The sequence below is a fragment of the Archocentrus centrarchus genome, chromosome 15, assembly GCF_007364275.1.
Source record: "Archocentrus centrarchus isolate MPI-CPG fArcCen1 chromosome 15, fArcCen1, whole genome shotgun sequence".
Taxonomy (NCBI): Eukaryota; Metazoa; Chordata; class Actinopteri; order Cichliformes; family Cichlidae; genus Archocentrus; species Archocentrus centrarchus.
Window position 1 is genome coordinate 9,005,872 of NC_044360.1, and position 21,318 is coordinate 9,027,189.

General features: G+C 38.6%; 1 protein-coding gene across 3 annotated transcripts; it reads left to right on the forward strand.

The window, feature by feature from the left end:
- The first annotated feature begins 5,482 nt into the window (after positions 1-5,482).
- Positions 5,483-17,046, forward strand: LOC115793424 (monocarboxylate transporter 12-B-like). Of its 3 annotated transcripts, none has more exons than XM_030748411.1 (9): positions 5,483-5,563; positions 7,289-7,522; positions 10,043-10,146; positions 10,300-10,443; positions 12,779-12,874; positions 13,095-13,251; positions 14,200-14,925; positions 15,003-15,262; positions 16,545-17,046. In XM_030748411.1, the coding sequence occupies exons 2-9, from the start codon at positions 7,374-7,376 to the stop codon at positions 16,730-16,732; spliced, it is 1,824 nt and encodes a 607-aa protein (XP_030604271.1). In that variant the 5' UTR covers positions 5,483-5,563; positions 7,289-7,373; the 3' UTR covers positions 16,733-17,046. The 3 variants fall into 3 exon arrangements, with proteins under 3 accessions (XP_030604271.1, XP_030604273.1, XP_030604272.1); XM_030748413.1 differs by lacking the exon at positions 16,545-17,046 and having other exon boundaries at positions 14,200-14,399; positions 14,791-14,925; positions 15,003-15,179; XM_030748412.1 differs by lacking the exon at positions 12,779-12,874.
- Positions 17,047-21,318: the final 4,272 nt, after the last annotated feature.

A 21,318-nucleotide genomic window follows, 5' to 3' on the forward strand; every position in this document is an offset into this window, starting at 1 on the left:
ACAAGTGTATCTTCCTGTAATGACACAGTTCTGTCGCGTGCACACCCCCCCCCCCCCCCCCCCCCCCTTCACTTCCTCACCTGAACCTTTACAGCCTTTTGTTTATTTTTATCATCAAAGCTATAAAGCTGGACTGGACAGTCCATACTGTCCCTGCTTTATATTAGGTACTGCTGTCTACATGCCTTTACTCTTCCAAAGAGGAGCTGTGCTCTTTCCACAATCTGGAATTAATCATCACTTAATTCACCTCCACCCATTGGACTCCTTATTTAATTACCTCCAAATCATCACCACCCACACCTTCAAGTGTGTTCAGGATTGGAGATTTTCTTGAAAATCTCACCTACAGTACCTGAATAATGCACCTAGAGTCCAAGAACTACAAGTGAAAAAATTTCTAAGAAGCCAATTTAATGTAACCTGCTATTTTGAATGTTTCTTTGACAAAAACGGAGTGATTACTGTTATCCCCGTTTCACCATCTAACATACACACTGACTACACTTTGACCCCAACCTTTAACATGTTTGCTGCTTTGCTGGTCTGTTTGTGTTTAACACATAGTGCAGTAGGATTCAAGGCCACTTTATATGAGCCTGTTAATTTAAACTGACACCCATAATATAATAACATCTAAAAAGATTTTCTTGTGAATTGATTATGCCTCACTGTTTGCCACTTATTGATTGATTAGAATCAAAATGGATAAAGGCACTTTTTTTGACAAATAGTTTGGGTTATCAATTTCATTTTAGTGCGCCCCATATGATATATATACTTACTAAAAGTTAGTATTAATTTTTCTGCCGAAAGGCTAACAGTCTTTATAAGCTTTCTAATGGCTTAAACAATGTAAATGCTGTCACTTATGCAAGTTTTTTGAGAAATAGCGTAGTGAAATAATGGAGACGTAATATTATGGAGAGGTTACACAATCGCTTCCTCGAAAATGATCAGTAATCCTGATGTTTTTTTGTTTTTGAGCTGTGATGACACTGCAAACTGTGACACAAGCTGTGTGTTCTCTGTGTGTTTTTATGATTTTTTTTTTTTTTTTCTTTGCCTTGTACTAACTCATGTTTGGATGTTAATGAGTGACCTCAATCCGTCAGGTGCCACTTTGCTTTAAAACCAGGCTGGAGTTTGATACCTTGTGCCACCCCTTCATTTAATCTGTAAACCCCAAACATTTGCCTTTGACATGTGTTAGCCTGGTTACACCATGTTTGTGCCCTTCAGTTCCCTCAATTTATATCCTGCTACTTCACCTCATTTTTACATATTTTACGTTGGAATTTTACTCTTGCTTTTATGTTTTTGTTTTTGTTCATGGCAGTTAACACCCATTCAGAGTCTGAATATGAAAGTGCTCAGCAACCCACCTGCAAATCCCAGGTGTGTCTTGGTACATAACCAGCATTAACTTTTGTGGTACTGCAGTGGTATTGGTTTATCAAATTTGAGATCTTTTGAAAGCCAGAGCATTAAAAAATTCTATTCTAATTCTATTACATGTTTTCCAACATTTCCTTTATTTTAATTTTTTTTTTGTTTGTTTTGGTTGGGGTTGGAACTTTTTTTTTTTTTAATCCTTTCTCTCTTTTTTTTGTGGCCAGTAATAAGTGATAATGTGAGCGTGTGTCTTTTTTTTTCCTCTCTCTGTGATTTTAAAATGCCTGTTTTTGTTTGTTTGTGTTCTCTGATGTTTCTGTTGTTTTTCAGTTGGCACAAAAGGCCAGTGTGATTGCTCTCAGCCATCGTAATCTGTCAGTGTGTGGAAAATGTTGAGGCTCTCTTAGCAAGTCTGACATTTTGAGCACATATCGCCGCTTCCCTACAGAACAGTTTATCCCAGTACGGGGGAACATCTATTTATGGTGGTTGTATCTTTTTACTTGGTGTTGGGGTAAAATTTTCAGATGATACAGTCACTGCAGAACATAGATGATATGTGGTTAGTATTACCATTTACCCCTAATATCCCCACTAACAATTGCAAGTTATTACATAATATTTGTACTCCAGGAATCTGAAGCTGGTGTTACAGACTGTCATGGGATTATCCTGAGTTCAGATGTGTTGTATTTGTTGGAACTAACTGATGTACTTGCATACTGTTGCATCTTTACTGTTTCTAATGGTAATAACACTTGGGATTTAAATTCTTTACATAAAGTGTTATATGGAACAACAAGCTGTAGATATAATGTGAAGCAAAAATTAAGTCCTTTAAGAAATGTAAATTTTAAGCAGTGTTTTTTCTGCTGTAATAAGTCAACAGTGTGGATGTCACACAGTCGGCTTTCATAGCAGACTGAATGTTTAGAGTTTGCTGTTTGAACATCACTTTATTTGGTGTTTATTTCCCATAGGGAGGGACCATCTGTATTCAGACCAGTATGTATTTCTATGTACTGTACCGAGCCTTGGCTTAAAGTGTCCACTGAACTGCAAATGTTTTGTCATCATAGTGAAATCTAACCAACAAGCTATGCAGTAACTCAGCTGTTGATATCTTTGTCCCTTATAACAAACACTCATCTCTCCAGAGTTGATTTGACTTGATATTGTTCTAAAAGATATGCAACCCTGTTTTTTGTTTTTTTTTCCTTCTGAGAAATCCTGCTTGAATCTTGACGGAGAATTTCTCCTCCTGAAGTTTTTGTCCTGCTGATTTAGTTAACACTATTTAAGGTGGATGCTTGTAATCAGGATGTTTTAGACCCAATTATGCAGCAGAAGAACTGTGTGAAGCATGTTTTTTCATGTTTTAGTGACCATTATTTTTGAATGGTCCTATGTGGCAGATGCTCTTTTAATTCCGTCTATAATGTTAGATGAATGTTTGAGGGGGGAAAAAAAAGGTCCTTTAAATGTCTTGGAGTTCTGTAGTTTTAGTGAAACCTAATACTAAAATTTAAGCCACTGTGATGACACGTTCCTCTGATCTTTTGCTCATTCACAGCGTTTTGCTAAACGTTTCCTCAGAGGTTGTTAATCTGGTCGAACATCCTGGTACGAGAACACATCTAGCCTTTAAACTGTTTTCTGAAATGCTTGACTGGCAGGACGGATCTTGTGTATTTGATTGTACAGAGATTTTGTAAATATTAATATGATATATTCAACACCAGCAATCTGTCTGTTGATAAAGTTGTTTTAACTGTTCAGGGCCGGGTTTCCCAAGCACGACTCATGATCCCAGTGCAGACAGAAGATGCGTCAAGACAAGACAGAGTTATCTTTACCAACAATTTTAAATGAGCTGCGATTAAAACCTGTTGGCTAATTGTGCTATGTGATTGATTAGCTGTTCCTCATTAGGATTAGATACTAAGTTTTGTGACATTAACATGTTCCTGTGTTAAATTTACCAATTGTGTATATATATATATATATATATATATATATATATATATATATATATATATATATATATATATATATATATATATATATATATATAACATATATTACCACTTTAATGTATACTTTTCCCAATTCAATTCCAATCCACTTTACTTAAGAAATAACCTCGATGACTAAGTCAAGCTTAACATTAACTGATGATTGAGAGATGTTGTTGACTCAAAACTTGTTTGGATGCTCTTGGCAGGGGTGCCTGTTTTCTGTCTGCTGGATTTCAGTGCTGGTTGTTCATCTCGGCTCACCTGCATCTGGGAAGTTTTGGGAATCCCAGTGCTGGTTGTCAGTGTCAGTTCTGCTGCTTTTAACTCTGATTTGAAAAAAAAGAAATGGTTTCAAAAAACTCAGTTTAAGAAAATGGCTCCCTGCTTTGTGCAATGTGTATGTACTGAAGTGAAAAGATTTTTTTTTTTTTCTAAAGAGGAATTAAACTAAAACTGGATGAGACATGTTCTGGATATTTCTTTATTCACCTGGAATGAAAGGTAGAAATCCATACAGAAATGACTACGTGAAGTAGTTAGAAAAAAGGCTAAAACAGAAACTCTAATAAACACAAGCAATGACTTATTTCCTTAAAATTGTTAACTTTTTAAAAATAATGTAATTAAAGCACTCAATGCATCTATCATTTACTGTCATTTGTTACATGTCAGCAGTTATGTTTTGCTTACACAAGTTTATTTGTAAGTTTAGCACAGATTACCAAAAAGAAAATAAATGCAAAAGCTTTAACAGCATTACGTTTTGGAAAGCATTTTGTAGTCTAAGCTGTCCAAAGGATAAAGAAAAATCAAGATCAAAGGTATTTAGAAATCCCTACCTATTTTCAGGTAACTGCATTCATGACTTCTCTCTTCTTGAAGTGTGTGTTCGACACAGCCATTCCCATCATTTTTGCAAAATCCACCATCTGTCCTCCTGCTTTCTCTCTCTCTCTCTAACATCATACTTACCCAGCACCTCCTCACTACCCCACCTCCTATGCTCCTGCCCTTGCTTCCCTTCCACCTGGTCTCTTGCACACATAGTTATATCTGCCTTCCTTCTCACCATCAGATCAGCCATCTTCCTTTACAAGCCATAGTCCCTACATTTTAACAGACTTTAAATGTCCTTCTCTCTCACTTCCTCCTAACATGTCTTCCCTCTTTCCTCTTCCTTTGCCTTCAGCCAACAGTAGCACAGTTTCCACCTGCACCCTGCTAGCCAGCAGTCCCAGAGGTGGTCATTGCTAACCCAGGCCCCAACTGATCCAGTATGGGAATTTTATTCTTTATGATATATTTAGGAAATATTTAGGTGGGCATTCATCACTAAATAAGGGTGAAAACTGGGCGAACAATCCATGTCTGGGAGAAGACATTTTCTCTTATTTTAAGAAGGTCATAGAAATTGAAAGACAAATTGGACATACCAGATTCTGAATATTTTTTTGTCAAGGACCACAACACTATGACGCCACAAAAAAGACCTCAAGAATAAGAAGGTAATGAAAAACTGATGATTTTCAGGAACCATTTGTATTATTATTATTAGTACTACTATTATTAGAGCCCGGCCTATACATTGGCTGGCAGATATTATCAGTCGGTATTAGTTATTAGTCAACAAATATCACACCTTTCAACCATGTTATGTCAGTTGCTTTGCATACACCATACAACCAGCTGATCTGAGACCAAAGGAGTAATCCACACGTTTTGACAATAAAACAGGTTCATTTTAGCCTGGATTGTCACAGTATATTTGTAAGGACTCATAAATCATTACACAAAACAAATGCTAGGGAATTCTGTTTGTTTCGTATACCTGAAAGAAAAAAAAATCGGTCCATATGGTGGCTTTTTAAATCACTAAATATCTGTATCAGTATCTATCTTAAAAATCATATATAGGTCAGGCTCTCGTTATTCTTATTATTGCCTTTCTAGCGTTACGTATAATAAAGGGGAAAAAAGGCGTGTTCACTCCTCCAGTTGCGGAAGCGGAGCTCCGCTGCAGCGTGCTGATGCGTCAAAGGAACAGCCAATTAGCTTCCACTTCTTATCAATGGAAGTTCTCTGTTTGTGTTATAGATGAACACTTGAGTTATGTTGCGGTGACCGAGGGCAGCGGAGATTATCTGGAGGCTGTAAGCAAACACACTTACTTTTTTACTTCTTTTTGTGTTTTAGTCTTGTTCAGCACAACTCTGCTGTTTCTATCCCGCCTCCCTCCCTCTCTGCCTTTCCAGTTCCAGTCCATGCCCCTCTAACCTACATATGCTGTTTGTTGATGTTTACTCTGCTTTAACGCGTTGATTACTCAGTGTCATAGGTTATTGGGAAAAAACAGCTGAAAATCTGTTTGCCTGCAAAAACAAAACGTGCATTTACATGACAAGCATAATAAATGTGTTGTAATAATGTGCATATATTAAGAAAGCTTCTTTTTAGTTTTCAGAAGAATTCAATGTGAAATTAAATGTTCTATGGCCACGTTTTATAAGAAATTACAATTTTCAGTGAATCTACGTAATCTTTTTTTTCTTCATGGCTCAAAGCCAGTAGGATTGTAGTTTACTGCTGGGTGGAATTTCCCTGTTAAGACAGGCATGCAGACTGACAACCTGTTAGCTTGCTAGGATAACATTTTGAGCAAGAGATGACATAACAAAAGAAGCTGCACAGAAACCTTTGGACAAACACATGAGAGCAGTTGCAACAGCACAGATAGGCCAGGGACAATTTTTTACATTTAGTCTCCTTTTTTAAGTTTTAAATTGTCTGGTTTGCTGTTCTGTAACTCTTTTCTTTTCTTTTCCTTTCTTTTAATAATAAATCAACACAAATCACAGCTCAAATCAGACCAAGGAGCTGAAATGTGAAGACCTGAGCTTAAGAAATGGAAACATCTGCAAATCAGAGACTCTCCATGTATATGTTTTTATCTGTTGTTTGCCTTTCTTGACAGCTGTTGATCCCATGTACTTCAAACTTGGTGTTTATAATGCTGGGTAAGAGACTGGGTCTACTGTTGTGTTTTAGCAGTTATATTTTGGCTAAAAGCTGTTTTCTGTTAGCAGTTCCCCAACCTTTTTTTTAATGCAGAAACCTCAGAGTATTTGCACAAGAACAAAATCTGACATCACATAGATTTTGTACTCAGGAGCTGACACGTTAAAGACTCGCTAATGTTCTCAGCTTGTATTCATCTACACTTCTAGTTGGCAATCATATATAGGGTGCACTATTTTATATTTGCTGCACCACTGCAAACTGCTTTGCAACATACCTCCACCCATCTCCTGCTTTCATGCTATATTTAAATGACTCGAGATCATGGTGCTGGGATCTTCTTTCCTACATACAATACAGCTATAGCAGCAAAGTATAAATAACAGTCCAATACCAAAAAACAAAAATTTTTTTGTTTTTTTTTACCTAGTGGATCTACTTGAACTGGATATGTGCTGCTTGTGCCATTTGCTTGGTCAGCATTTCCAACATATCTACTTTGAGTTTCTTGACCTTTTTTTTTCCAACCAGGAAATTTGTGAGTTGGCTAAAGTTAGTAACTAAAACAGCAGTCGAAAGTTTCTTTCGACTGCTCCCATATTCGGAAAGCGTGTGCACAGATTTTTATGCTGCAACCTTCCTTCCTGATGCAGCGCTCCCAGGCGTTTGTGTCTCCTCCTGGTCTCATATGAGGTATATTTATTTTGTTTTAGGCACATGTGAATGTGTTTAGTGTAACTCATCAAAATGTTATATACTGTGGTACACAGTATTTATATGGCATATCACTAACAAATGCATAAGAAATTAGATTTAATGTTATACATATTAATATTGTTGTGATTTCTGTGTTTTCTCAGGAGGTTGCAAAAGGAGCACCCACAGATGAGGGTCATTTAAGAGACATGTAACAGACAGGTTTGCTGACATCAGCTGGTTGTGTGAATGGCTGCAGGGATGGCAGTTACCAAGCAGGAGAGACTTGACAGAGGCAAAACTGCATCTGGAGTCTTAACTCCGCCTGAAGGTGGCTGGGGTTGGATGATTGTCATTGGTTGTTTTCTTGCCACCATCTGCACCCGGGCAGTGACCAGGTGAGGAGTGTGCATCAGTTTGGGTTTAAGGGTAGGACCAGCTAAATGTCCTCACTCTGGAACTAATTATGCTTACAAACTACAAAATCACTTATCCGTAGACTTCAAGTGGTTTTCCCTGTTGTTACTGCTGGGAAAACTCTTTAAATATACTCATGATACAGCTTCCATTTAGTATTTCAGTGTATGATTTGGTCTTTTAATAAATTTAATTTATCACTGGGCCAACATCAAATGGATTCCAAGTATTGTTGTACTTGAATCTTTATTTCCAACACAAGCTCCTGAACATGACTTCACCTGTAAGTACACAAAGCTCTAGATTAGCCTGGTGTAGCAGGTGTAGGATTACTACTATGCAGCATATAGTTTTGACATGTAGTTATACTTGACAACACTTCATATTCTTAGATTTGGTTGTTAACACCTCTCTGTTATTACTTGGCAAGAGTCCAGTCTCGCTCAGTTCCAAGCTTTAAGCTGCTAGCCTGCGTCAGCAGCCGTGGTTTGCTTTTTTCCCCCAAGACTTTGAAATCCTGCAGGGATGTTTCCATCATTGCACATTGCCTCTGTAAGTCAGCCACAATCTAGTAATCGACTTTGATTAAAAGTTCTCTCTAGATTTTGGATTCTACTTTTACATTTTAGAAACTAACTGGGTATACAAACTGGGTAAAAATATAACCCCCTGGTTATTTTTTTCAGCTTCAGCTTCAATTCAGTTTTATTTATATAGCGCAAAATCACAACAACAGTCACCTCAAAGTGCTTTATATTGGGAGGTAAAGCAATTGGTTGCATTCAGAGAAAAGGGGGGGCTGAATACTTTTGCACACCGCACTTTTCAGTTTTTTATTCGTAAAAAATGTTTTGAATCATGTATAATTTTCTTTCCACTTCACAATTGTAAACCACTTTGTGTTGGTCTTTCACAGTAAATTCCAGTGAAATATATTTATGTTTGTGGTTGTAATGTGACAAAATATGGAAAAGTTCAAGGGGTATGAATACTTTTGCAACCCACTGTATATCTGATTGCTGTTGGATTTTTCACATGAAATGTACAAACATGTTCTTTATACAGCTCAATGCTTCCCAGCCTTCCCAGATGATACAGGACATAATGTCACTTAGCGTATATCTTAATAGATAATGTAATCTTTCAACCCTTAACGCCACCTCAGAGACCATAGGGCAGGGATCCTCAAGTCCAGGCCTCGAGGGCTGGTGTCCTGCAACTTTTAGATGTGTCTCTGCTTCAACACACCTGAGTCAAATATAGAAGTCATTAGCAGGACTCTGGAGAACTTGACTGCATACTGAGGAGGTAATTCAGCCATTTGATTCAGGTGTGTTGGATCAGGGACACATCTAAAACCTGCAGGACACTGGCCCTCGAGGCCTGGATGTGAGGACCCCTGCCATAGGGTTTCCTGGAAAAAAAAAATATATATATATATTTTTTAGACAAACAAAACAGGCAAGCCAATAACAGAAAAAAGCGACTTAGACCTCAGAGCATTAACCAGTAAAGTTCTAACACTTTTAACTTGTGAAATTGAAGAACAAAACGCTGCTTTTGGGCCACTCAGCCTCTAGTTTGGGTTTGTCACTGCCACTACAACTTCACTTCCCTCGCTCAAGATAGAAAGGTAACATTGCTAAAGCATTTGCAGTAGTGGCAAACAAAAGACAAGCGATGGTAACAGGTTTGCATATGAAGATATAGGGAAAAAAAAATTAGGTAGGTAATGTCCAGGTACGGTGTGTTGGAACAACAAGTGTAGTACACCCAGTGTTTCCAGCCCCTCTAGTCCTTAAACACCCATTCGCCTGAATAATGAATGGAATATATTGTAGAATCTTCATCTTATAATATAAAGTGCATTGAGGCGACCGTTTGTTGTGATTTGGCACTATATGAACAAAACTGAATTGAATTGAATTCTGTTTTAATGTGACTTTTATCAGGGCAGCGCATGATTTACAGCACTCCTCTTGTCTGAGGCCTCAAGATCAAGGAGTACTGTCTGTTGTTAAGTAACAGAGAGTGAGGGTGAATAAAAATACAGGTCATCAAGTGCAGAACCCTCTGATTGTTTGATATGAATGCCTGCCATAAACTGATGAACATCACACTCAGTCCAAGTTTGTTGACTCTGGTAAAGAAGGACTTGGCAACTGTTAAATCATCTAATCATTATTCCATTTGGCCAGTCAACCCCAAATCATCCCCCAAAAGTTAGCATATATGATAGACTTTATCCTGACCTGCAGATACCACATTAAGCCAACTGACAGACTGATTATGTTTCATCTGTTCTTTGATATGAAAACTTTCTGTTCTCTTTTGACGTCATTAATGTGATAATCTGTTTAAGGTTGTTATAGGGGAAACCTACTAATCCTGTTATCATCAGTTTATTGCCTTATTTCAAGTGCCACTGTCTTGTACTTTCTCCTAATGAATTTGCCACTCTTACTAATTACTCTTGTCCCAAACAACCTCTCCATATGCAGATGTGTCTCCATGTTCTTTGTGGAGTTCCAAATGCACTTTGAGAAGGATTACTCCAACACTGCCTGGATCCACAGCCTGATAGACTCCACCACAATGCTTTGTGGTAAGACTGGCACCTGCACCAGTTATCAAAAGCCTTCCACAATAAATAAAGAAATAAATAAATTCTCGTCACAGTTAACAGTTGTGTATTTATACAGACATTTTTTTTCTGGCTTGAAAATGAGGCATTAATTTAAAAAAGATCTCTCTGCAGCTCCTCTGGGCAGTTTTCTCGGGAACCGTCTGTCCTGCAGAGCTACGGTGATTCTGGGAGGTGTGCTGTCTTCTGCTGGTCTGATTCTCAGCTCTTTTGCTAACAGTCTGGAGTATCTCTATATGTCTCTGGGTGTCCTCACAGGTACATGTTTATGATACGGGGCACTTTATCTCTCATGTTCACTGCATTAGTGCTCCATGTGTACATGATCCTGTACACATGTATCTAATCTACACAGCATTATTGCAAAAGATTAGATGGTCACAGCCATGCATCAAATCTCAAGTCACTAATTAAGAAGCAGTTTAAACTACAGAAAATAAACAGCTGCATATCTCAGACAAGAGTCTCTGCATGTGGCTTCTTTAACTCCTCAGTGGCATCTGTTTCCAGAATTTCAAGCCTGCTTATGTAACAGTATCTCAAAATCTGCACCAGTTAAATTAAAGTTGCCTGATTCAGTTAGTCATGAAAATGATTGGTTGGAAGTTGACCAGTGTGTACATAAACAGGCAGACAGAATTCATCCCACATCCTGTTCTCTCAGTATGAGTTGTTGCCATCAGGCAGAAAGTATGGAGTTCAGCTGTGCAATCAGAACTATTTTGTCTCTCTATTAGAACTTTAAACAGTAACCTAAAATAAGACGAGGCTACAAAGGTTGCACTGCAGGGCAGTTCAAATCCACAAGTGATGTATCTTGTTTTGTTTAATAATGCTTTTATCCATTTAAATATGTCTCATCTGTAGGTGGTGTATGCCCATTTATGCTGACATGTCTAGCTTTGTAGAAGTCAAGTCAAACTTACCCATGGGGACAGTTATCTATCTAGCTAGCTGTCTATCTATCTCTAGCAGTGAGGCCAGTCCCTTTATTTTTGCTGTAGACTGAAAACATTTGGGCTTGACATAAAAAAAAATCAATATGAGACAAAAGATCAACATCTCAGCTTTCATTTCCAAGTATTTGCATCTGGATCTGATACACAGTTCAGAAGATATCATCTTTTGTCTGACCCTACTCATTTTTGTTGTATTGGAACGGATAAACTTAAAATAGATTAAAGTGAATAAGACTTAATATTTAGTTGCAAACATTTTGCTTGCAATAACTGCATCAAGCCCGTGACTCACTGACATTTTCCTTTTGTGATGCTTTCACTGCAGCCTCTTTCAGTTGTTGTTTGTTTTGGGGGGAGGGGTTACTCCCTTCAGTCTCCTCTTTAACATGTAAAATGCTCTATAGGCTTTAAGACTGGAGATTGACTAGGCCAGTCTAAAACCTTCCTCTTCCTGCCCCTGATGAACCCCTTCTTTAAATTGACAGATAAAATGTTTCTGTAGACTTCTGAGTTCACTGCTGCCATCATGTGTGACATCATCAATGAAGATGAATGAGCCCATCACAGAAGAAGCCATGCAAGCCCAAACATTATCTCCATTGTGCTTCACAGTTGAGCTTGTATATTTGGGAGCATGAGCAGATCCTTTCTTTCTGCAGACTTTAGCCTTTCCATCACTTTGGTGAAGGTTAATCTTTACCTCATCAGTCCATAAAACTTTGTCCCAGAATGTCTGAGGGTTGTCTCTACTTCGTGGCAAATTCCAGCCAGGCATTCCTATGCGCTAAGCTAACAGTAGATACTGTGATGTCTTCACTCCTACCCTCTGGGGGTTGTTGCTGATGTTGCTAACAGTTATTTTAGGATCTTTCTTTATAGCACTTACAATATTTCTGTCATCAACTACTGTTGTTTTCCTTGGTCTACCTGTTTAACGTGTTACTTATTACACCAGTGACGACATCTTCAGGACATTCCAAATGGTTGTACTGGCTATGGCCAATGTTTGTGCAATGGCTCTGATTAATTTTCCAGCTTTTTTTTTACTCATTTTCAGTCCAATCTTTGTACCCGTCCATTTTCACTGGAATGCAGTTTTTTGTTTCTTAAGCCACTTAATACCGACCTACGAATCGTTCAAGCATAAAAAGGTACCAAACTCAAGGGATGAACCAGTGCTACACATAATGTCTTAGCAAAGAACCAAATTTAAATTGTATCTTTAGGTATTTTGTTACTAGCAGAATGCCACAAGAAGACATAGTTGGCTCCCATTTCTTTAAGGAATCACCAACAAGGTGACTCCCAAAGAGCTATCAGCCAAAGACTTGACACATCCCAAGCAAAACTGTGGCAGTTCGCCAGTCCACTCCCAACCACATCACCCTCCGCAGTCCCTCAGTTTGTTGCTGGACCACAAGAACCACAGCCTGGAAGATGAATTGTGTCCTTAAAAAAGAGGAACTGTGTATTTCTTGCTTTGGAGTTTGGGGAAAATATCTGCTAAGTAAATATAATGCATATATGGCAGGGTGTTTTGGGGTATTTTTTTATTTTCACACAGTTTCTGTTGAGATTTGGCAACATATGGCAGGTCTCCCAAACTATAGAAACGCTTTATTCATTCTCCACAGGTCTCGGCTTTGCTCTCAGCTACACACCAGCCATAGCGATGGTTGGAAAGTACTTCAATGAGAGGAAAGCTCTGGCCTATGGCATCGCTCTGTCTGGTAGTGACATCTTTACTTGCCCTCTGTTTTCTTTCTTTTCACTGATACTTTCTTGTCTCACCTTTTCATTCTTTCTTTCACCTTTTCCACCTGTATGTATTTACTGTTTTTTATGTGTTTACTTTTTTTCAGTCTGTTTTTAAGTTCCTCATCCCATCTTTCCTTCACTCTTTTCATGTTTTATTTCATTCTATCAAATCCAGTATTACCTTATCTTTAGGCAGTGGCATTGGGACCTTCCTCTTGGCTCCTGCAGTTCAGCTCCTCATAGAGTATTACTCCTGGAGAGGAGCTCTGCTCATTCTTGGAGCATTTGTTTCCAACTTGTGTGTTTGTGGTGCTCTGATGAGACCACTGGAACCAAGAGGAGGTCAAAAGTAAGTCCTTAAATATTTTGTTGTATTTTGCTTGATGTGATATCAGTCAGCACCAACAGTAAAACCACTGATTATAATAAAATGTTCTAAACCCAAATGACAGCTCCCAGCATGAGTTTGCACCCTGGTAACCTGCAAAAACGGCTCAAAAATGGCTCGAGGAGCACAAGAAAGAACCAAAGTTGTTGACCCAACCCCCAAATTCATCAGATCCCAATTCGATCAGTCTTTTCAGTAATATTAAGTTGCATTTAAACAATTTCATGATCGTTTAGTCTGTTTTTGAAAAAATATTCCATCAATAAGATTTCTCAATTACATATACCACTGTATAAATTGCAACAAAGAAAGATCACGTACAATTAAAAACAGAGCAGCATTTCCTGAATGCAGCATCAGGTTTTTCATATTGCTTGATAAATTACTTTTAATGATTATATCCACTAATTATTATCCAGACAAGGTATTTTGTGTGTATGTATCTACTGTGTTGCAGAAAAATAGAGATGACTTTAGTTATAATGTCCAGCTATAATATATGAACCAAAACAAATAAAGCTAGGGTTTGCAATCAGTTAGCTTAACTTGGATTAAAAAGTGGAGGTTGACTCGAGCCCTTGAGGTTGACTCAAAGCTGAAAATGAATCCTAAACCCTCTTAAGTGAAAGGATGAAAGGCTTGGTACATTAAGTTGTATCTTTTTTTTTTTTTTATCTGAACTGCACTTGAAACCTAAAAGCAACAATGGACCAGAGAGGGGCGACTAGCACAACCGGTCCCTTTTACATTTGGATGCACTTGGATTAAGCAAACAGGTTATAATGGGATATTTAGCATTTTTGGTGCAGATTTTTTTCATAACTCTATAATGGTACTTGATTCTTAACACAAATGTAAAATTCTTAAACTTAAAACCTAATTATTTTATCCTTCTCACTCCATCTAAAGGACATGGGAGAGCAAACTGGCAAACCTGGGGAAAAACTGCATGAAGACAGTGCTGGATTTTAAAGTCCCTGAACAAGTATCTGTAGACTGTAGCGAAGTGGACCACAAGCAGCTGGAAGTAAAGAACTTAAAGGATCCTCAGGGGCTCCTCATACCCAATGGAACACTGAAAAACTTTGGACTTGAAAAGGACAAACTAGGTCAGAGGAACATAGCATTTTTACCAACCCTGGAGCTATCTAATCAGACGGTAATAGATCTGAAGATAGGGAAATGCTTTTTATTTAGCAACACACTAACAGACACAATGCTAGGGAACACTGAATTCTCAGATCTTAAGCTATCCAACATGACTGAAGACTTGAAATTGGTGGAAAGCATTAGCTTGAACAAAAACTTGGTAGACATGGATGTAAAGATAGAAGACTCAGAACTTAATGAAGCCAGACAAAGCGACAATAAGCCTTTAGTAAATGCTTCAGCCAGAGGTCAGTGCTCCTGTTTCAAGTCCAGGGAGGAGTTTGGCTTCCTTTTCATACCCAGCTTCCTAATTTTGTCCATATCATTCCTGTTTATGGCATATGGTTGCAGTCCTCCAGTGGTGTACTTGGTACCTTATGCCCTCAGTTTGGGGGTGCAGCCTCAGCATGCTGCTTTCCTCGTGTCTGTATTTGGAGTCTGTGGAATTGTGGGCAATATCACCTTTGGATGGGTCACAGACAGGGGGTAAGTGCCATCTGAAGATGTATTATTGTTGAGAATTTCATTAAAAGCCCAGTGGTGATGGATGTCCTTCGTTCTAGGTGTGTTAGGAGGTTCCGTGTGCTGAGCTACACGGTGGCGATGGCCATGGAAGGCCTCTGCTGTATGTTCATGCCCTTTCTACACTCCTTCACCCTCCTCGTTCCTTTTTCGGTACTCTACGGTTACTTTGATGGCGCATATGTAGCACTAATACCAGTGGTTACCTCTGACATTGTGGGCTCCACCTATCTCACCTCAGCTCTGGGTGTGGTTTACTTCCTTCATGCCATCCCCTACCTGCTCAGCCCTCCAATTGGAGGTAAGGGTTCATGAAGTTATTACAAGTCAAACTTTGCAACTGCTTGTCTGTTCATAATATTTTTTTAATTTTAGAAATATTGTACACTATATTGCCAAAAGCATTCACTCGTCTTCCTTCACATGCATATGAACTTGAATGACATCCCATTCTTAATCCATAGGGTTTAATATGATTCCGGCCCACTATTTACAGCTATAACAGCTTCAACTCTCCAGGGAAGGCTTTCCATATGGTTTAGGAGTGTGTTTATGGGAATTTTTGACCATTCTTCCAGAAGCACATTTGTGAGGTCAGACACTGATGTTTGATGAGAAGGCCTGGCTCACAGTCTCCACTCTAATTCATCCCAAAGGTGTTCTGTTGGATTGAGGTCAGGACTCTGTGTAGGCCAGTCAAGTTCATCCACACCAAACTGCCTCATCCATGTCTTGGGGCCATCCCCAAACTGTTCCCACAAATTTGGGAACATGAAATCATCCAAAATGTCTTGGTAAGAGTTCTTTTCACTGGAACTAAGGGGCCGAGCCCAACTCCTGAAGAACAACCTCACAGCACCACACTTGGCCCAATGCAGTCAGACAAGTACCGTTCTCCTGGCAGCTGCCAAACCCAGATTTGTCCATAGGATTGCCAGATGGTGAAGCATGAATCATCACTCCATAGAACACGTCTCCACTGGAAACCCATTCCATGAAGCTCTTGAGCTAATCTGATGGCCATGTGAAGTTTGGAGATTTGTGGCGATTGATATTGCAGAAAGTTGGTGACCTCTGTATGCCTCAGCATCCGCTGACCACTCTGTGTTTTTCCGTGGCCTACCACTTCATTGTTCCCAACCACTTCCACTTTGTTATAATACCACTAACAATTGACTGTGGAATATTTAGTAATAAGGAACTTTCATGACTGGACTTGTTGCACAGGTGGCATCCTATCACAGCACCATGCTGGAATTCACTGAGCTCCTGAGAGCGACCCATTCTTTCACAAATGTTTGTAGAAGCAGTCTGCATGTGTAGGTGCTTGATTTCATACACCTGTGACCATGGAAGTAAATGGAACACCTGAATTCAATGATTTGGATGGGTGAGTGAATACTTTTGGCAATATAGTGTATGTTCTAGCAGTCCATATTTTCAGAAATAACTGTACAGAATTTTGAGCATAAACTATGGGAAACAAAGAAGTTAGTTGCCATCGTGTAGGCAGTTAACCCCTACTTTAAAATACATGTGTTTTAAAAATTTTGTTTTATTCTTTTTCTTTCCTGTTTCTCCAGGTTGGTTAGTTGATCAGACAGGAAACTATGCAGCAACCTTCTTCCTCAGTGGGGCATCTTTCATCTTCAGCTCTGCAATCCTAATGGCTGCCATGTTAATCAGACACTGCCAGAGGTCCAAGCTGAACTCAGCTGCACATTTAAATCCCAGTCACAAGGCCGCTGCAGTTCTGCAGGGTATCCTGTGACATCAACCAAGATTTTTATCCAGTATGTGCACAGATGATGCTGGTGGTCTGTGGCTGTATTAAGATTATAATAATGTGTGAGTGGGCTTAGGATGAAGAAGCAAGTGGCCAGGAAGTAAAAAATAATAATCATTTTAGTTATTTTACAGTGATGTTTGCTGTATTTTGTTTAATGGTTGGATAATTATTTCATGCAGTGATTAGCAATATTGGCTACTTTTTGTCAGACATGATAAGTGGTTTTGTTTTTAAAAAAAATAATATTCTTGTGAAGTGCCTTGCAACATAATTTAAAACTGAAAATTCCTCATGTCTCTTTGTAATATAGTTGTAATATTCAAGACTCACTGAATGTCAAAAAACAAGCAAATTCTCTGTTTTTTTATTTTATTTTTTGATTCCAAAAATGTTGGGCTGCTGTGTAAAATGTAAATAAAAACAGATTAAAATGATTCGCAACTCTTATAAACCCATATTTTATTTACAATAGGAAAATATATGTAATATATGTTATCATCAAAAGATTCTGAGAATCTGGAAAAATCTCAAAGGACAAGGACATAAAACAATATTGGATGCCAGTGATCTTTGGGGCCTCAGGCAGCACTGCTTTAAAACCAGATACGATTTTATCACGGAAATCACTGAAAAACTGTCAGTGAGCACAGTTTATCGTGCCATCCACAAATATAGGTTAAAACTGTATCATGCAAAGAAGAAGTTGTATGTGAACGTGATCCTGAAACACTGTCTTCTCTGAGCCAAAGCTCATTTAAAATGGACTGAGACAAAGTGGTGCACTGGTCTGTGGTCAGGTGAATTGAAATTTTAAATTACTTTTTTTTGGAAAACATTGATGCTGCAGAGACAGACCACCTGACTTGTATCAACACTCACTTTGAAAGTCTGCATCTCTGATGGTATTGGGGGTGCATCAGCATCTATAGAACTGGCAGCTTGCACATCTGGAAAGGCACCATAAATGCTGAAAGATACGCAGATTCTAGAGCAACATATTCTCCCATCCAGATACCTTTTTCAAGGAAAGCCCTGCATATTAAAGCAAGACGATGTTAAACTGTATACTGCAGCTATTACGACAGCATGGCTTCAGGGCAGAAAAGTCACGGTGCTGAACTCAAAGCATTTGGAGAATCACTGAATGAAAAATACAACAAAGATGACCCAGGACTGCTGAGCAGCTAGTATCTTACATCAGACAAGAATGGGACAACATTCCTCTCTCAAAGGTCCAGCAGTGGGTCTCCTCAGTTCCCAGACATTTATAGACTGTGGTTAAAAGAGAAGGGGATGGTATACAGTGATAAAGATGGCTCTGTCCCAACTTTTTTGAGACATATTGCTGCCATCAAAATGATCTTATTTTTTTTTTCTTAAAATGGTGCATTTTCTCAGTTTAAACATTTGATATGTTTTCTTTGTTCTATTGTGAATAAAATATGGGTTTATGAGAGTTACAAATCATTGCATTATTTTTTCAGCATCCCACCTTTTTTGGATTTGGGGTTGCAGTTACAGACGTAGTCAGTCCTTAACTGAAGTATATGCCGTTGAACTACATCAAGGTTAATTAGGTGTTTCCAGCCACTAGGGGGCAGTAGGCCCATGTGTGCACCGTCAGCCCCCCTGTCAGTTCAGCATTTCATGCATTTCAAAAAGATCATTCAAAGCAGATGTTCTTGCAGAGGACAGTTATTGATGTGGGGAAGTGAAAATACAGCTTGTGGAAACCATAACAACAACATCAACAACACAAAATAACTTACAACCAAAATTCCCTAAATGGTCAACAACAATTATCAAGCCTGTGCTGTTTCAAAATGCATCTAAACTGGGATTGGGTTTGGGCTGAATGTATACGGTTTAATCTCCCAACCGGATGAATAAAGTTAAATTTACAAAAGTGGAACTAAAATTTATTGGTAATACAAATTTTCAAAATGCACCAAATGTGCATGAAAACAGGTTTAAATTTGAAGCTTTATGTGAGATAATTGTGAAACAAAATCTCAGGACATTTATGGAACATCTGAACACTGGACATACATTGAATGTGTGCATGTGTGTGTTTGTGTGTCCAAGCTTTGAGGTGTGTTATGTATGGATTTACAACTGTGAACTTATTAGTTAGTGCAGGTGTGTGTGTGTGTGTGTGTGTGTGTGTGTGTGTGTGTGTGTGTGTGTGTGTGTGTGTGTGTGTGTTTGTGTGGTGGGGGGATGTTCACTAAAGAGAACATCCCGTTCTGGGTGTATCCACCCCCACACGGGGAGCCCTGCATTGTTCCGCTGCTGAAACCACTATTGTGTGTGTGTGTGTGTTTTCTTTTTTCTTTTCTGTATTCTCAACAGTGTGTGTGTGTGTGTGTGTGTCTGTGTGTTCACCTATCACACAGTAAATGCCTGTCTGTGTCTGGATTTGTTTAATCATACCATAATATCTTGAGTCTCCTGTTTGTTTCATGTTATTCTTTATGATATTTTAATTGATAGGTAATAATGTTATGATTTATTGTTGGTTTTTTTTTAAATATATAAATCTATTAAGTCAGAAGCAAGTTATCACACAGAAATTACAATAAATTAAGTCACTTTGAGACAAAATACTTGTCAGCAGGTTCCCTGTGCAGGGTACAAACAGTATTGTAGCCACACAGCTGTACTTTTAGATCAAATAAAACATACATTTATCTGTCAATATCTCAGTCTCAGTCATTAAAAGTGGAGAATCCTGTCTGTAAAAGTAATTTAAGCCTACATTCATCATTGTTTTTGTTGACATGTCACAAACATCTTTTTAACCCACATTTGACGCGACTTCACATGATGCAGTGTGCTGTGAGAAACAATTGATAGCACCCAGTCTAGAAAAGAGGAGTTATTCAACAAAGCTTGCTGCGGTCTGTCTGTAGCCGCATACTGCGATGTTTTCTGTGAAGCTAGACATCTGATAAGGTAGTTGTATTTCCAGTAAGTAGTTTTGTGTTAAACTAGGCTATAATGCAAAATTAAGATGCTGATGAAGATGGTTCACTGCATTTTATTAATGATTATACTTGCTCTCTTTGAGGCTCAAGTTTATGAAAGTGAATTAATCTCCATGATTAATCTGCTTACCAGCAGTTGGTGAGTAATGTTAGTAATGAGTAATTGCTGTCAGATCAGTGATGGAGTAAAAATTACAATAATCCTTACTCGAGTAGAGGTATTAGAAAGTGGGGGTGCTACAGCAAAAATACAGATACCTCAAATCTGTAACTGAGTACATTACTTGGCTACCGAAGTGGTTGCCACATGGTGTGTTACATCACCTGAAAGCCTCCACAGGTGGCCTCAGTGATCAAACCCTGTGTGTGTGTGTGTGTTTTTAGGCAGAAGTTTCCACTGTGTGGGTGGATGCGTGGGAGGCAAGCGGAGGAGGGGTTTCCTCTGAGGTTGGCATCCCCAAAGAGATACACGCAAAAAAAAAAAAAAAAATGCAGAAAAAAGGACTTCCCCCTGTTATAGTGCGCACACACACATACACACATACACACACACACACACACACACACACATACATCTTCCTGTTTCACGTTCCTGCAAAAGTTTAACTGATTAGGCCCACATTAAAATTTGTCATACACTTGCTTTTTAATCTGATCCCAATAGCAGATTTTCATCAGATCCCACACACCTTTTAAATATGATACATTCATGCCATAATAATCATCTCTCTTTCTCATTGTTTGAAGTTTCAGTCACTCTTTCAACCTCACTATAATTCAGTAATATGGCGTAACAATATCTGCCTACGTGGCAAATATGCACACGTGCATCCTTACTGAACTCTCAGATTCGATTAGACTACTAATCCACATGAGGGAGGCAAAAACCATAATGATGTTTAAGCAATTTTTACAGTGTGTCCTTTGATACAGTCTTTATCATTTTTCTGTTAAAATTTGCACTTTCCTCATTAATGTTTTGCTACTTTGACCCCACAAGTACTACAACTCTATGGAGAAGCTTATCTTTCTTGCAGATATTTAAACCAGTGATTACCTGCTATTTCACTCCAAGAACTCAGCATGTACTGTGGCCTACAGAAACCAACATCACACCTTTACAGGAGGGCAGCACATGCAGATTTACTGCTGACTTACTTACTGCTTACACAGACAGGCATTTACTGTGTGATAGGTTAACACACAGACACACTACTTTAATTAACTTGTTACCTCAGCATTGCTCTGTCTCAAAAATCAAACCATGTGAGCGCTTTTAAATTGGATTCAAACCATATCTTTTGCTTATTTAAAGACAAACACTCTTTAGCTACAGAACAGCGCTGCTGCTGTGCGTGGGGAAAAGTGATCCCACACATACACACACACATTGACATCACCTGCGTTGTTGGTTTACACTAGATTCACTCTCTGATAAACTCTTGTCATGCAGCAGCCAGGTGCATAATGCCACTGTGTATCTGTATGTGTGTGTGTTTTACCACATCACACACACACACTTCTCTGTGGGAAGACAAACACTGTAAAAAAAAGAAAAAAAAAGAACATGAGATACTCCTG